We start from the raw sequence: 14,654 nt of genomic DNA, 5'->3' as shown, positions 1-14,654 counted from the left end.
AAAATAAAAGCAAATATTGACTCAATAATTATCCAGCACTTAACTAATACTAAGCGATATTATATGGTCAGATCGTAATACAAAAAGATAACTTATATTAATATATAATCTAAACATGTCCTTAATCTAATAAAACATGAGCAAATTGATTGAAATTGTAACGACCTAGTTTTCAGCTTATCCTAGCCCATACAGATTGGCATAAGATTTTCACTGTTTCAATAAAAAATTTACGCTATTTTATCTTAAAAAGTAAGATTTTTATTTTATAGTTGCATTTAGAAATAAAATATAATCACTGGATGCAATTAATATTTAAAATATATATATTTCAATAAATTGTTCAAATGTATATTGTTATGGTATATTTGCATATATAATATATTTTATCGAGAAACTAAGATATAAACAGGAAAATTGTTACGCATATTGGGTTGAGTTCTCTTTATTTGTTAATTTCATATATGAAAATTGCATGATTTTATTAAAAAAATAATTATTCATTAGATATCAGATGATTTAACTAATTATATTATTGCATAATATAAAAATTTATGATGTCCATGCATTATAAAATAATACATATCATAACAATAAATTATTACAACGACAAGTCTTATTATCGTGAATGATGGATTTAACATGAATCATGATCGTGTGCTCCATAAGTTTCATCACCAATCCTCAATGCATCCGATTAATTGTGAAATTTGAGAAAATAGAAAAAGCTTGCGATGGTCGAGAAGATGTAACATGATGATTACCTCCCTTCACCGTCAAGAATTTTAGTAAGTCTCCAAATTCATACTTCAACCCTCCTTCCTGTTAAATCTTTTTAATTAATTTTATTGTATTAAAATAGAAATTTATAAATATAAATAGTAAAAAAAGAAAACTCATTCCGTTGTTCAATATATATGAAATGCCGCAAAATTATTTTCTTCTAATATATTTACTTTTTTTATGATTAATTTAGCTTGAGCCAACCTATTGGCTCGACTAACTATTTAGTAAATATAAAATATGTTTACATTAATATTTTCATATTTAAATGAAAATTCAGGACGAGTTGCCCAAAATTTGTGAAAAATCTTGTTCATGGCCTAGCACCTATTGGTCAAGCCCATTGAACTAGGTAAGCAGTGTGAGCTTGCCTTGAATACGCTAATCAAGCCAATCGAGTCAACACTTAAAATTTATTGTTAAGGTTTAGGTCCAAATTGGTAACCATATCAGGCGGATAATTTGATGCTTAAATATATCTAATCATAATATAAAAAAAAAGCTAGTATATATAATTAAATGTGTAAACATAAAACCTTGGTTCCAAAACTCCATGTTTCCTTTTTTGTTAACTTGATGTTTAACTCCTTGGCCAACTTTTCCAAATGATGTAAGGTTCCCTCTATCGGTATTATACCATCTTGATCTCCACTATAACATTGTAATCATAATAATAAAATAAAATAAAAAAAATCAGTCAAATGACACGAGAATTTCTTTTCAAAATCGTTCACTTCGATTCTTCATACTTATTTAAATTATTTCAAGAAAGTATTGGAAAAAAGTATGGCATACAAATACAATACCAACCTGAATATTGTAATGGGAACGGATAGTTGAAGAAGATTTTTAAGCGCAGGAAGCATGTCAAGGTCCTTATCAGCTTCGTTGTACTTAAAATTAGCTCTAAATAAATAAGAGTGACATATAATGAAAATTTTAAGGTTAACAATTTTTACACAACATCCACCTCAATAAATAAGTAATTTATTTATTTTACCAAAACAAGAGGTGACAATATGGAGATTAGGAAAATTGACCGCTCAGTCTTAAAACTTGAATTTAAAATAATTTCTAAAAGGTAATTATATCAACATATCTGGAAAAAAAAATCAATTATTTTCAGATTTTAAGGGAGAACTTACGTGAAGCAACCCTTCCATCTATATGACAAGTTTGTTTGATTCCCATGGAAAGCTTTTTGAACTTCTGGGAGATTAAAGTAAAATTGCACCCTTAATGGATGGCACATGTCTACTTCTGTGCTAACTATAGGAACCTGGACCAAAAAATAAAGTTTTATGCTTTTGCTACGACCAATAAAAGAAAAATAACACAAATTGGTTGTACTCGGTTGATCAGTTAATTCGATTCTATACGAACATATGTTATTTGCAGTTTCAAATTGAAGTAAAGTAAGAGGAATGTAAAGAAATAAATGAAAACCTGTTTTCCTAAGTTCAAATCTTGCTCAGTTTCAGCACAAGGAGGGCGAAAGACATCAAATAGCTTCTGTGGGGAGTAGTTATGAGCATCGGTCTTGAAAGCAGCCAAATCGGCCTCAAACACAAGGTTTTTGCATTTTTAGCTCCAAGTGGTTTTGATGCTAGAAAAGTAATTATTTTCATCAATGGCATTGCATTCTTTCTTGATTTTGTTATACAACGAGCTGTTTATCATCTTCCGAGAGAAAAAGAAATCAATTTTTGCAAGATCGCCTAGCTTTTTACGAAGCATTGGGTTTCCCAGCTGTTCAAAATAGTTACAATTAAGAAAATAAAAATAAAGTTCACAATAAAATATTTAAATTAACATTGAATTGAACCTAACCATGTTTGCGGGAGATTTGAACTGCAACATATGTTATTTTTGTTTTACCTAGGCCCGATAAAATTCTTAATAATATTTTAGTGTAATTTTATTTTTTTATGTTAGTGTGGATGCTTGATTTAAATCAAAATTTATTGTCTATGATGTAAGCTAATGAACAATAATCAAAGTGATAATGGTTTGATCCAAAACGTAGAAGTCAGTATCCTAATCCAATAAAATAAAGCTAAGCCTTCTCGAATTAGGCAAGTTACTCAAGCATGAACATTTCTAACTAATCCTTTTTATGCAAATATATATTAAAGTGGCAATTAAATTTGACTAATTAGATACAATTTTACTTACAACCAATCCTTTGAGGTTAAATTTCGACTGCTTGGATTGCTTGTTGTCGTCGAGTAAAGCATTAGCAAGATTTGGTACGAAGTGTCCTGAAATAAAATCCTCAAGTTTAATTAGAGTAACTAAACATGTTATACTTTTTGTATTGTTGCATAGAGACTTATCCATAACTCGTATTAAGACAATATCATTTGATTGTTATATTTCTATTAAATAATTAGTTTGACATATTCAATTAAAGAAGTATGTTTCAAAAAAAAAATTATGAAAATATTTATATTAATTTAATAAGAAATTTGATTAATTATTTGAGTTTGAATCTAAAAAATAATAGTGTTGCAAGCTTGATATGTAAATAATAAAGTACAATATATAGATAGAAAAAACTATATGCTAGAGACATTTTGTTTAGTTATTCATTAAGTATGTTTTGGTGTATTAAAAATATGTTGATATACAACCAGATAAGAGAAAAGAAGCAAGAAATTGTTCACCTGCAAAACTTGATCCAGCTAGATATAGATCTTTCGACTTGAAGACTGGATATTTTTCATACCATTTTTGCATAAATGTAAGCAATATTTTATCTGTACGAAACAAACAATTGAAAACTATCAATATATATAATATCCAAACTATTTTAATTAATAATGAAGAATATATACTATGATCTTACTAGTGCTATCATCTCCGTTACTATAATCACTACTTGTGTTTGAATATGACCATCCAGATCCAATAGGGGAGTCGATAAACAATAGATTTGACACTGAAACATATATTAGACAGAATTTTATATAGATATAGAAATACAAAAAAAACAATATAAGAAAGACAATGCAATTCATTTAATCACAATAAAGAAAATGAGACGTACTGTAACATTTTATATATAGTTCTAAAACATTTAATATATTTTGATAAATTTATATGGATATGAAAAAATTAAGAATGAAACTTGACGTATATACACAAAAAAAATATCAATAAAAGATAAGCGTAGGAAGTTAGACAACCTTTGTTCCAAGATATGAAATTTGTTTGGAGACCATGAGCATCTTTCGTAACAATAAAAGGACCAACACTTCCAAAGGCATCTCCAACTGAAGAACACCCTGGTCCTGAATAGTATTACACTAAAGATTTTATTATACGTGAGTAATCAAACAAACTTATCAGCTAGACTTAAGTAAAGCTAGAAAAATAGAGTAATGGTTCGATCTAACGTAATGACTAGTCTAGTTCGACAAGTATTAAATATATGTTTAAACGTATCGCTTTCCAGATGAGGAACAAATCATAGTCAGAGCAAGGCTAAAAATTTTGTGTTAGGGGTGGAGATAAAGCTAAAGTCTTTGCATGGAAATGGCCTAAATTGAATTATTACTTTCTAACAAGGGCAGAAAGTGATAATGTTTCCATTTGAAGGGGCAAAAGGGGGTTAAATTGAATTCTAATTTTTTGGGAAAGGCTAAAAATGCAATTGTAACAATTAACCAATAGGGCCGAAGCCCTAGCTTCCCTTTGCTTTGGCTTGCGCATGGTAAATTTAATCTAACTTATTCATATAGGATACCTTCTGGAAAATCCGCATAACATCAGAAACTACAATAAAAAAATTCAAAGAAGTTAACCTCCAGTTAACCAAACAGTGAGGGGTTGAGTTAGGGGATCTTTTTCAGCTTCAACAAAATAGTAAAAAAGACTTCGACCAACGACATTTTCATCCACATCAATATATCCACCAAATTGTCTGAAATTAACATCTGGTTGTCTTGGCAATTTGCTTATCAAATCATTCATTGGGAAGGCATTGGAGTTAACTCCAAGTTGAAAAATAAGAAAACTAACAAAGATTACTCCCCGAAATTCCATTTGAAATTATTCTAATATCAAAGAGATAAGGGTAACAAATGTTTATCGAATTCTTTACTTTCTAATGCCTAAAATTAATGGAGAGAGCTACCTTATATATTGTGTTTTTTTCTGTTTTAAAGTAAATATATTGTTTTAATAGCTAACATTTTGAAACCGTGAAACATAGGTTTCAAGCTGTCATTGTTTTCAGCCATTATTTTGTTTTGTTAGTTTGCCTAATAATTTTTTTTTGTGATGAATAACCTTTATGAATTATAGGTTTACTTGATATAAACATATTATAGGATATAGCATCAACACATTCATTAATTTTGTGGACAAATATGATTCCAGGTAACTAATGAAATGAAATGTAAATTTCTTCCCATTTTTTTAAACTTCATATTTCAAGTATATTTTGAATTTTGAATTTAATAGGGTGAGATTTTTTTCTCTTTCAGTAATGACAATGCCCGAGTACATTAATAGAAAATGCTTTTATTATCCACAAAAGGGTTGGGCTAAGAGAGTTTCATGCTGGACCTTTGTGCTTTCCCTTTGGAAAAGATAAGATATATATGGAGGTGTATTTATTTTATTTGGACTCTTTTCATTTTCTATTCCCCCTTTTTTTTATTGTGCTTATATTTTATTTTAGGGAAATAAATATTGTCATATCCCAAAATTCAGGTTAGTAGAAATTGGGTTAGTGAACCGAGAGTTGTAAAGCCCAAAATTTTATAATTTATGAGTTTAATTGTATTAATAAATTTGATTTGGCTCAGTAGTTAACTGATTTGGTTGTATGGTAGAGGTCCTGTGTTTGATTCCCTTCCTTGACTGTTGTTGATATTTCCTGGTTCAATGGTAAGGCTTCAGCTTATCCTTAGGTTTCGTATTTTGTTGATTCTGATTGTACTGATTCACTAGTAAATCAATTGGCTTGTTTTGGTTTTTTTGTGTTTCAGTTTATTTCAGCTTATCCTAGCCCATACTGTAACGCCCCAAAATTTCTAATTTCGTTATTGTGAAAATATAACACAAATATCTGTTAGCTTTAGTGGTTATGTGTTTTGGGAGTGCTTGGGAGGTCTCAAGTTTAAGCCTTCGCTTGGGCAAATTTTGGTATTTTGAATGAATTGGGTCTTACTCTTGTTCAGTAGGCTTTTATTTGATTGTTGGGTAAATTACATTAGTATGGGCCTGCTGGTCTGGTGGTTAAATGGTGTATTATTATGGTGGAGGTCATGGGTTTGAATCTCTGGGATGGCAAGGGTTGAATTTTTTTTTTGCTCCTAATTTCAGCAAGAGTTGTACGGAACTGGGTTTCTGAGCAGTGGATGTGAAGTGGGGGAGAGATTTTAGGAGTGAATTAGGGGAGTATATCCAAAATCTGATTATTTTTTCCTTTTTCAAAAAAAAGAGAGTTGCTTTTCTCTCCATCTTTCTGATGTTTTCTCCTCCATCTCTGTCAAATTTTTCTTTTTCTTTGTTTCTTACTCTGTTACCTTTTATTTTTCTTTCCTCTACTACGGCTGAAGTTCCCTTGTTTCCCCTAATTCATTCTTTCCTCTTGATTTCGTAGCGTTAAGCAGCACTTGTGCAAATTCAGTAAGTTGTTGGGTATCATTTTAAGATATTATTTTGTGTTCAATAGTCTGTTTCTGGGGTGTTGGTAGCAGCATTTCGCGAGGATTAAGGCTCTCATCGTGATTTTCGTAAACGTACCGATTTAAAGTTTTGCGGTAAGTGTTCATCATTTTATGGGTAAGTATTTTGGTTTTGGGATTTTGATTAATCGCGAGGTAAGACTGATTATGGTGTTATTTGTTCAATTATAGGCTTTGGAGTGCTCGGGGACTGTTTTAGAATCATACAAAACCAGATGTGTACCCGAAACACAAAAATAAGGGATTCAGCGAAATGACGAAATTCCTTGCTGTTTGGACAACAACAATAGGCTGACTTTGAAAAATTGTCATAAATTTTGGAAATTGAATTAGAGGATGAAAAAAATGTGGAATTAAAGCTTGTTGAGTTTAGTTTCTCATAGAAGAAACGATGTTAGTAATGGAATTGTAAATCTTGAGATATAACAAACTTTGTCAGACAAGGTCAGAATAAATTCGAGTTCCCCTATTTTGACTTTGGAAAAAAATGGAGAAAAATAATTAGGGGTTAAAACTTACATGTTTAAATTATTAATTAGTCTATTTTCAATAGAAACAAATGGAAACATCATCCAAATTTTGTACTAACAGATAACTAATTTTTAGCAAAGAAGAGTCGAAGCTGTCAGACAGCAGAATATGGTAAAGTTTAAAGATTTTACTGTACTTATTGGCTAATCCAAAAGTTATAGAAATTTTATGGTAGAAAGGTACTTGAGTCTAGTTTCAAAGACATCAAGAGGATCTTAATTCGAAATTCTATAGCTCAAGATATAAATAATTTAGTAACAGTGACTCAAGTAGACAACTTTGAAAGATCATATAAGTAAATAGTACATGTGAATAATTATCTAGCACGGGTTACATTAAAATGGATCACGAGGTCAAGGCCAATTTGGGCCATGTGGGCCACACGGGCGTGCGGGCCTACATGGGCAAACATCATGGGCTTGTAGGCCCATTTTCACTGTTTTACTGCTAAGGTTGCATTGGTTGCCTGAGTCGACTGTGGACATACTGTAGGATCGGTAAGCTTACCTAGACCCCTAGCTGACTGAAATGACTTTATGACTGATATGATTAAGCCTGATGGTGTCCCACTGGTTTGATACTGTATGCCCTGTTTACATGCATGATATTATGTTATAGCAAGTCATATATGTATGTTACATTGCATTGGGCTAGGGGATTGTAATGTTCGGAGGAAGTGTACTGAAAGGCCTCGAGCCTAATTTACTGGCAGCTCAGCTACAAACTACTGTCTAGTGCCACATTTGGTACTACTTGGAGTGTAGGGATGGGTGGGTTGATTATATCCCCACATGGAGTGTAGGGTTGGACGAAGATGGTTTGTAGAGGCTGGTTGGGTAGGATATTTGTGACTGTATATCTGTTACTGCGATTGATACTGTAATGAGCTAAAGCCTTACTGCATGCCTATTTTTGTACTGAGATGGGCTAAGGCCCAAACTGGACTGATACTAAAAAGGGCTTAAGCCCAGACTGTGATTATCTGTTTTCTGTCTGTACATTTGTACGAGGATTACACACTGGGTTTATGTAAACTCACCCCTTCTGTTTAATCTGTACAGGTAATCCCCAAATATAGGTGGATCGGTGCGACAGAGGACTCAGTGGTGGCCACATGACTTCTTTTACACTGTTTATTACCTATTCATGATTTTACTTTTATTTGGGAGTAGTTTGCTGTAATTATTGCCTGTACGGATTTTGGTTTAAATTTGGATTTTATACGGTTTTATGATTTAAATCTGCTAGTGTTAGGTAAAACTCAGGTTTTCAAGTGAAATTAATAATTTATCAAAAATACCACGAATACGCAAACTGTTTAAAAGCTTCCGCAATAAAAAAAATGTTTGGAAATTTAATAACGATTTCTAAATGAATAATGTTTTGGAAATGAAAGACACGATTTGAAATTAACATAGGAAAATGGAAAAAACTGGTTAAATAAAAAAGGGGATTTAGCGACGACATAGTTTTCAAAAAGCACTACCATGTGACATCGTCAGATTCGGCCATAATGTGTAGGCCGGGTTCGGGGTGTTACACATACCGATTGGCATAAGATATTCACAGTTTCAGTAAAAAAATTTACGCTATTTTGTCTTAAAAAGTAAGATTTTTATTTTATAGTTACATTTAGAAATAAAATATAATCATTGGATGCAATTAATATTTAAAAATATATATAAATTGTTAAATGTAAATTTTTATGGTATATTTGCATATATAATATATTTTATCGAGAAACTAAGATATAAACAGGAAAATATATTTAAGAAACAACAATAAGGCTGAAACAAAACATAAAACACACTAGTACGATTACCAAAACAAAAACTTTGCATCCACTAGTATGATACTGACTACTTGATCTAGCTAGAGAAGTTGAGCTATTGAGAAATGAAGATAAAAGAAGAGAGCGTAATTGATTGGAGAAATGAAGTTATTGACATATTTTGATAGTCGCTTAAGTACATGGATTGGGAAATTGTGTAATTTTAACAAACCAAAAGAAACTTTCATTAAAGTAAAAGTTGTTGCATAAGCATTTGACGATATAAAAAGGTGGTAGAATGCATCGAAAATCGAACAAAATAACTCTTGGAACAGGGCCTGCAAAGACTAGGATTTCCTTTACTAATTTATTGAAAGCATGGAGGAAAGTAATTGGAGAGAATTGGTGCATCAAGTCATTATGCATTCACAAGCCTTTCTCTTGCATGCAACCGGATCGTATTTCTTGACTACAAAAGCAAAATTGAAATTTAAAAGACAAGGGAGACACTAGAGTCGAACAAAAGAACTAGGACAAAGAAAGGCCAAGACACAACAAACTTGAAAGCCATTTGTTGTCCACCCCAATGTGCCATAAAATCACACTCATCTTGTTCTTTGATGTTTCCACAACAATGCCAAATTTGTAATGAAAACAAGCACCCTAATACAGGAGATGAGACAGCGGCTATGAAACAGGCTCAATCGTGTTGCTTCCCGAAATTGCTCCTGCAAAACCACCCCGACAAGGGGTAACGAAGGAAATCAAAAAAAGTAAAATTAAGAGGGAAGTAATAGAAGGGAGAAGGTGGTGGCCAATCACACAACATCGCAAATCTAAGCTTAAGTTTTCTTTTGTAGGAGAGTTTAAGGAAAAAGGGTTTTGTGTGCATATTGTTATCGTCTTTTATAATAAGTACACTTATGATCAAGAAAATATAAGAAATTACTATTCACATTGTTTTAGAGTATGTATCAGTAAAAAATTGTTACGCATATTAGGTTGAGTTCTCTTTATTTGTTAATTTCATGTATGAAAATTGCATGATTTTGTTAAAATAATAATTATTCGTTAGATATCAGATGATTTAACTAATTATATTATTGCATAATATAAAAATTTATGATCTCCATGCATCATAAAATAATACATATCATCACAATAAATTATTACAACGACAAGTCTTATTATGGTGAATGATGGATTCAACATGAATCATGATCGTGTGCTCCATAAGTTTCATTACCAATCCTCAATGCATCCATTTAATTGTGAAACTTGTGAAAATAGAAAAAGCTTGCGATGGTCGAGAAGATGTAACATGATGATTACCTCCCTTCACCGTCAAGAATTTTAGTAAGTCTCCAAATTCATACTTCAACCCTCCTTCCTGTTAAATATTTATAGTTAATTTTATTGTATTAAAATAGAAATTTATAAATATAAATAGTAAAAAAGAAAACCCATTCCATTGTTCAATATATATGAAATGCTGCAAAATTATTTTCTTCTAATATATTTACTTTTTTATGATTAAGTTAGCTCGAGCCAACCTATTGGCTCGACTAACTATTAATTAGTAAATATAAAATATGTTTACATTAATATTTTAATATTTAAATGAAAATTCAGGATGAGTTGCCCAAAATTTGTGAAAAATCTTGTTCACGGCCCGGCACTTATTGGTCAAGCCCATTGAACTAGGTAAGTAGTGTGAGCTTGCCTTGAACGCGCTAATCAAGCCAATCGAGTCAACACTTAAAATTTCTTGTTCAAGTTTAGATCCAAATTGGTAACCATATATGGCCGATAATTTGATGCTTAAATATATCTAATCATAATATATAAAAAAAAGCTAATATATATAATTAAATGTGTAAACATAAAACCTTGGTTCCAAAACTCCATGTTTCCTTTTTTGTTAACTTGATGTTTAACTCCTCGGCCAACTTTTCCAAATGTTGTAAGGTTCCCTCTATCGGTATTATACCATCTTGATCTCCACTATAACATTGTAATCATATTAATAAGATAAAATAAAAAATCAGTCAAATGGCACGAGAATTTCTTTTCAAGATCGTTCACTTCGATTCTTCATACTTATTTAACTTATTTCAAGAAAGTATTGGGAAAAAGTAGGGTGTACAAATACAATACCAACCTGAATATTGTAATGGGAACGGATAGTTGAAGAAGATTTTTAAGCGCAGGAAGCATGTCAAGGTCCTTATCAGCTTCGTTGTATTTAAAATTAGCTCTAAATAAATAAGGGTGACATATAATGAAAATTTCAAGGTTAACCATTTTTACACATCATCCACCTCAATAAACAAGTAATTTATTTATATTACCAAAACAAGAGGTGACAATATGGAAATAAGGAAAATTGACCGCTGAGTCTTAAAACGAATTTAAAATAATTTCTAAAAAGTAATTATATCAACATATCTAGAAAAAAATCAATTATTTTCAAATTTTAAGGGAGAACTTACATGAAACAACCCATCCATCTATATGACAAGTTTGTTTGATTCCCATGGAAAGCTTTTTGAACTTCTGGGAGATTAAAGTAAAATTGCACCCTTAATGGATGGCACATGTCTACTTCTGTGCTAACGATAGGAACCTGGACCAAAAAATAAAGTTTTATGCTTTTGCTATAACCAATAAAAGAAAAATAACACAAATTGGTTGTACTCGGTTGATCAGTTAATTCGATTCTATACGAACATATGTTATTTGCAGTTTCAAATTGAAGTAAAGTAAGAGGAATGTAAAGAAATAAATGAAAACCTATTTTCCTAAGTTCAAATCTTGCTCAGTTTCAGCACAAGGAGGGCGAAAGACATCAAATAGCTTCTGTGGGGAGTAGTTATGAGCATCGGTCTTGAAAGCAGCCAAATCGGCCTCAAACACAAGGTTTTTGCATTTTGCGCTCCAAGTGGTTTTGATGCTAGAAAAGTAATTATTTTCATCAATGGCATTGCATTCTTTCTTGATTTCGTTATACAACGAGCTGTTTATCATTTTCCGAGAGAAAAAGAAATCAATTTTTGCAAGATCGTCTAGCTTTTTACGAAGCATTGGGTTTCCCAGCTGTTCAAACTAGTTACAATTAAAAAAATAAAAATAAAGTTCACAATAAAATATTTAAATTAACATTGAATTGAACCTAACCATGTTTGCGGGAGATTCGAACTGCAACATATGTTATCTTTGTTTTACCTAGGCCCGATAAAATTCTTAATAATATTTTAGTGTAATTTTATTTTTTTTATGTTAGTGTGGATGCTTGATTTAAATCAAAATTTATTGTCTATGATGTAAGCTAATGAACAATAATCAAAGTGATAATGGTTTGATCCAAAACGTAGAAGTCAGTATCCTAATCCAATAAAATAAAGCTAAGCCTTCTCGAATTAGGCAAGTTACTCAAGCATGAACATTTCTAACTAATCCTTTTTATGCAAATATATATTAAAGTGGCAATTAAATTTGACTAATTAGATACAATTTTACTTACAACCAATCCTTTGAGGTTAAATTTCGACTGCTTGGATTGCTTGTTGTCGTCGAGTAAAGCATTAGCAAGATTTGGTACGAAGTGTCCTGAAATAAAATCCTCAAGTTTAATTAGAGTAACTAAACATGTTATACTTTTTGTATTGTTGCATAGAGACTTATCCATAACTCGTATTAAGACAATATCATTTGATTGTTATATTTCTATTAAATAATTAGTTTGACATATTCAATTAAAGAAGTATGTTTCAAAAAAAATAATTTATGAAAATATTTATATTAATTTAATAAGAAATTTGATTAATTATTTGAGTTTGAATCTAAAAAATAATACTATTGCAAGCTTGATATGTAAATAATAAAGTGCAATATATAGATAGAAAAAAATTATATGCTAGAGACATTTTGTTTAGTTATTCATTAAGTATGTTTTGGTGTATTAAAAATATGTTGATATACAACCAGATAAGAGAAAAGAAGCAAGAAATTGTTCACCTGCAAAACTTGATCCAGCTAGATATAGATCTTTCGACTTGAAGAATGGATATTTTTCATACCATTTTTGCATAAATGTAAGCAATATTTTATCTGTACGAAACAAACAATTGAAAACTATCAATATATATAATATCCAAACTATTTTAATTAATAATGAAGAATATATACTATGATCTTACTAGTGCTATCATCTCCGTTACTATAATCACTACTTGTGTTTGAATATGACCATCCAGATCCAATAGGGGAGTCGATAAACAATAGATTAGACACTAAAACATATATTCGACAGAATTTTATATAGATATAGAAATACAAAAAAGCAATATAAGAAAGACAATGCAATTCATTTAATCACAATAAAGAAAACGAGACGTACTGTAACATTTTATATATAGTTCTAAAACATTTAATATATTTTGATAAATTTATATGGATATGAAAAAAATAAGAATGAAACATGACGTATATACACAAAAAAAATATCAATAAAAGATAAGCGTAGGAAGTTAGACAACCTTTGTTCCAAGATATGAAATTTGTTTGGAGACCATGAGCATCTTTCATAGCAATAAAAGGACCAACACTTCCAAAGGCATCTCAAACTGAAGAACACCCTGGTCCTGAATAGTATTACACTAAAGATTTTATTATATGTGAGTAATCAAACAAACTTATCGGCTAGACGTAAGTAAAGCTAGAAAAATAGAGTAATGGTTTGATCTAACGTAATGACTAGTCTAGTTCGACAAGTATTAAATATATGTTTAAACGTATCGCTTTCCAGATGAGGAACAAATCATAGTCAGAGCAAGGCTAAAAATTTTGTGTTAGGGATGGAGATAAAGCTAAAGTCTTTGCATGGAAATGGCCTAAATTGAATTATTACATTTTAACAAGGGCAGAAAGTGATAATTTTTCCATTTGAAGGGGCAAAAGGGGGTTAAATTGAATTCTAATTTTTTGGGAAAGGCTAAAAATGCAATTGTAACAATTAACCAATAGGGCCGAAGCCCTAGCTTCCCTTTGCTTTGGCTTGCGCATGGTAAATTTAATCTAACTTATTCATATAGGATACCTTCTGGAAAATCCGCATAACATCAGAAACTACAATAAAAAAATTCAAAGAAGTTAACCTCCAGTTAACCAAACAGTGAGGGGTTGAGTTAGGGGATCTTTTTCAGCTTCAACAAAATAGTAAAAAAGACTTCGACCAACGACATTTTCATCCACATCAATATATCCACCAAATTGTCTGAAATTAACATTTGGTTGTCCTGGAAATTTGGTTATCAAATCATTCATTGGGAAGGCATTGGAGTTAACTCCAAGTTGAAAAATAAGAAAACTAACAAAGATTACTCCCCGAAATTCCATTTGAAATTATTCTAATATCAAAGAGATAAGGGTAACAAATGTTTATCGAATTCTTACTTTCTAATGCCTAAAATTAATGGAGAGAGCTACCTTATATATTGTGTTTTTTTTCTGTTTTAAAGTAAATATATTGTTTTAATAGCTAACATTTTGAAACCGTGAAACATAGGTTTCAAGCTGTCATTGTTTTCAGCCATTATTTGGTTTTGTTAGTTTGCCTAATAATTTTTTTTGTGATGAATAACCTTTATGAATTATAGGTTTACTTGATATAAACATATTATAGGATATAGCATCAACACATTCATTAATTTTGTGGACAAATATGATTCCAGGTAACTAATGAAATGAAATGTAAATTTCTTCCCATTTTTTTAAACTTCATATTTCAAGTATATTTTGAATTTTGAATTTAATAGGGTGAGATTTTTTTCTCTTTTAGTAATGAAAATGGCCGAGTACATTAATAGAAA

The 14,654-nt window shown here is 30.7% G+C and overlaps 2 protein-coding genes and 1 pseudogene across 2 annotated transcripts; all 3 read right to left on the bottom strand.

The window, feature by feature from the left end:
* Positions 1-2,367: 2,367 nt before the first annotated feature.
* Positions 2,368-4,830, bottom strand: LOC107902168 (serine carboxypeptidase-like 44). The gene is made up of 6 exons (XM_016828390.2): positions 4,590-4,830; positions 3,972-4,076; positions 3,632-3,724; positions 3,450-3,542; positions 2,959-3,044; positions 2,368-2,532 (listed from the first exon to the last, which is right to left on the bottom strand). Exons 1-6 carry the CDS (start codon positions 4,828-4,830, stop codon positions 2,368-2,370), a joined length of 783 nt encoding a protein of 260 aa, XP_016683879.2.
* Positions 4,831-9,916: 5,086 nt separating this feature from the next.
* On the bottom strand, positions 9,917-11,088 carry LOC107902167 (serine carboxypeptidase-like 43). Its single transcript, XM_016828389.2, has 3 exons — positions 10,946-11,088; positions 10,674-10,788; positions 9,917-10,174 (listed from the first exon to the last, which is right to left on the bottom strand). Exons 1-3 carry the CDS (start codon positions 11,086-11,088, stop codon positions 10,037-10,039), a joined length of 396 nt encoding a protein of 131 aa, XP_016683878.2. The 3' UTR covers positions 9,917-10,036.
* A 489-nt stretch (positions 11,089-11,577) lies between these two features.
* Positions 11,578-14,181, bottom strand: LOC107902166 (serine carboxypeptidase-like 44; annotated as a pseudogene).
* Between the last annotated feature and the right edge of the window lie 473 nt (positions 14,182-14,654).

Source organism: Gossypium hirsutum, chromosome D05, assembly GCF_007990345.1.
Source record: "Gossypium hirsutum isolate 1008001.06 chromosome D05, Gossypium_hirsutum_v2.1, whole genome shotgun sequence".
Taxonomy (NCBI): domain Eukaryota; kingdom Viridiplantae; phylum Streptophyta; class Magnoliopsida; order Malvales; family Malvaceae; genus Gossypium; species Gossypium hirsutum.
Note: the sequence above shows the minus strand (reverse complement) of the source record. Positions and strands in the feature narration are given on the sequence as shown.

Bases quoted from the DNA above. Each gene is read 5' to 3' on its own strand.
- LOC107902168 (XM_016828390.2), bottom strand. From the start codon at position 4,830: ATGGAATTTCGGGGAGTAATCTTTGTTAGTTTTCTTATTTTTCAACTT. The intron at 3,543-3,631 runs GTAAGATCATAG...TGTTTCGTACAG, and splicing joins TAACGGAGATGATAGCACTA to ATAAAATATTGCTTACATTT. The intron at 3,045-3,449 runs GTGAACAATTTC...ATTTTATTTCAG, and splicing joins AGCTGGATCAAGTTTTGCAG to GACACTTCGTACCAAATCTT.
- LOC107902167 (XM_016828389.2), bottom strand. From the start codon at position 11,088: ATGGTTAACCTTGAAATTTTCATTATATGTCACCCTTATTTATTTAGA. The intron at 10,789-10,945 runs GTTGGTATTGTA...ACAATGTTATAG, and splicing joins GTTCCCATTACAATATTCAG to TGGAGATCAAGATGGTATAA. The intron at 10,175-10,673 runs GTTTTATGTTTA...AATATTTAACAG, and splicing joins CATGGAGTTTTGGAACCAAG to GAAGGAGGGTTGAAGTATGA.